General features: G+C 34.8%; 1 protein-coding gene across 1 annotated transcript in view; it reads right to left on the reverse strand.

Moving 5' to 3' along the window:
- The window catches only part of LOC111086061 (carboxypeptidase A1-like), a 4195-nt gene extending 3240 nt beyond the window's left edge, over positions 1-955 (reverse strand). Inside the window, exon 1 of the mRNA XM_022387463.1 lies at positions 848-955. Within this exon, the coding sequence (XP_022243171.1) occupies positions 848-932 (85 nt within the window). The 5' untranslated portion in view covers positions 933-955. The remainder of the gene's footprint in view (positions 1-847) is intronic.
- Between the last annotated feature and the right edge of the window lie 395 nt (positions 956-1350).

Raw genomic sequence — 1350 nt, forward strand, 5'->3', positions numbered from 1 at the left:
AAAATTCTGAGATCTTAAAAGATAACACATATATATATTTTTAATTTTGCAAGTTGCTGGGGCTGTAGTAAAACCATGTATCTAACAATTAAGGAACTAGCTGGAGTACCCGTCCCCTGGACTGAAATTATGGAAATTCATGATTAATGAAAGGTTATCTTAGGACATGAAAAGTTGTAATTGTGAGAACCGCAGATTTGCATGTATCTCCGCATGGACCCAAAAAACCTTCATGCCAAATTTTGTGAAGATCCATCAACAGTAGTTGGAAAAACCGCAAAAATGTCCATAAAAACTGCAAAATGTAAAACTGAAAATTTGTATGTACCCCCGCATGGATCTAATGAACCTCCATGCCAATTTTGGTGAAGATCTGTCTACTCCCTGCGAAGTAGTTACACGGACATACAACAGACAGTACTATTATATTTATATAGATAAAGATAATATTAACATAATTTATATTATCAAAGTATTGGGACAGTTCCCAGTTCTCAGAAGAGAAGCGATGTGTGTCGCCGATTTTAATAGGACTTGGGGCTATCTTTGAGATGAATGAAAGGCTAGAGTCTACTGCTGACACTTTCCATCAACATGATAGACTAAACAGACACTCATTTTGTTAAGTAGTTTCAAGTTTAGTAAGAGTTTGGGATCACTTATGTTCTTCAAGCAACATGTATATATATAAATATATGTGTGTGTGTGTTTTACTGGATTCAAGCTCATTCTCTGCTCGACAATGATCAATTTTTAGAAACTGCTAATTCAATTTAACAGGAAGAAGGCGAGCAGTCTACCTCACAACAAACTACACAGATTAAGATAAACAATTGAAAATACTCACAGATGATCGTTGCAATTGGCCCGTACTTGTAAGAAGTTCTGTGAACGTTGTATATGGCGTCGACTCCAACTTTTGATATCCGCATCTGTTAGAATTTAAATATTAGGTAATGTCGATTATGTTGACTCTCATTACCACGGGATATTTGATCTCAGGTATATTAATCATTTTCAAAATAATAATAAGTTGTAGTTGTCAATACAGTTGTGAAGTATTTCTTTATCCTTTAAGAACTGATTTATCAATATTTTCACCCCCTCCCCCACACACACCCGATGTCTCAGCGGCAAATTTGATGGCTTATAACGCTAAAAGTCTGGTTTCCATACCCGAGATAGGCAGATCATGGATAGCCCATTGTGTACTTTGTGATTGATTTTTGCCATAAGATAAAATAATAACAACTTAATCATATATAACTATAATGTATATAGTCATTCTGTTTTGTTTTATTTTCAACAACTTAACGGGTCTAAGTGTATGGAGGAAACGAGTATGATAAA

The sequence above is a fragment of the Limulus polyphemus genome, unplaced genomic scaffold (assembly GCF_000517525.1).
Source record: "Limulus polyphemus unplaced genomic scaffold, Limulus_polyphemus-2.1.2 Scaffold816, whole genome shotgun sequence".
NCBI classification, from domain to species: domain Eukaryota; kingdom Metazoa; phylum Arthropoda; class Merostomata; order Xiphosura; family Limulidae; genus Limulus; species Limulus polyphemus.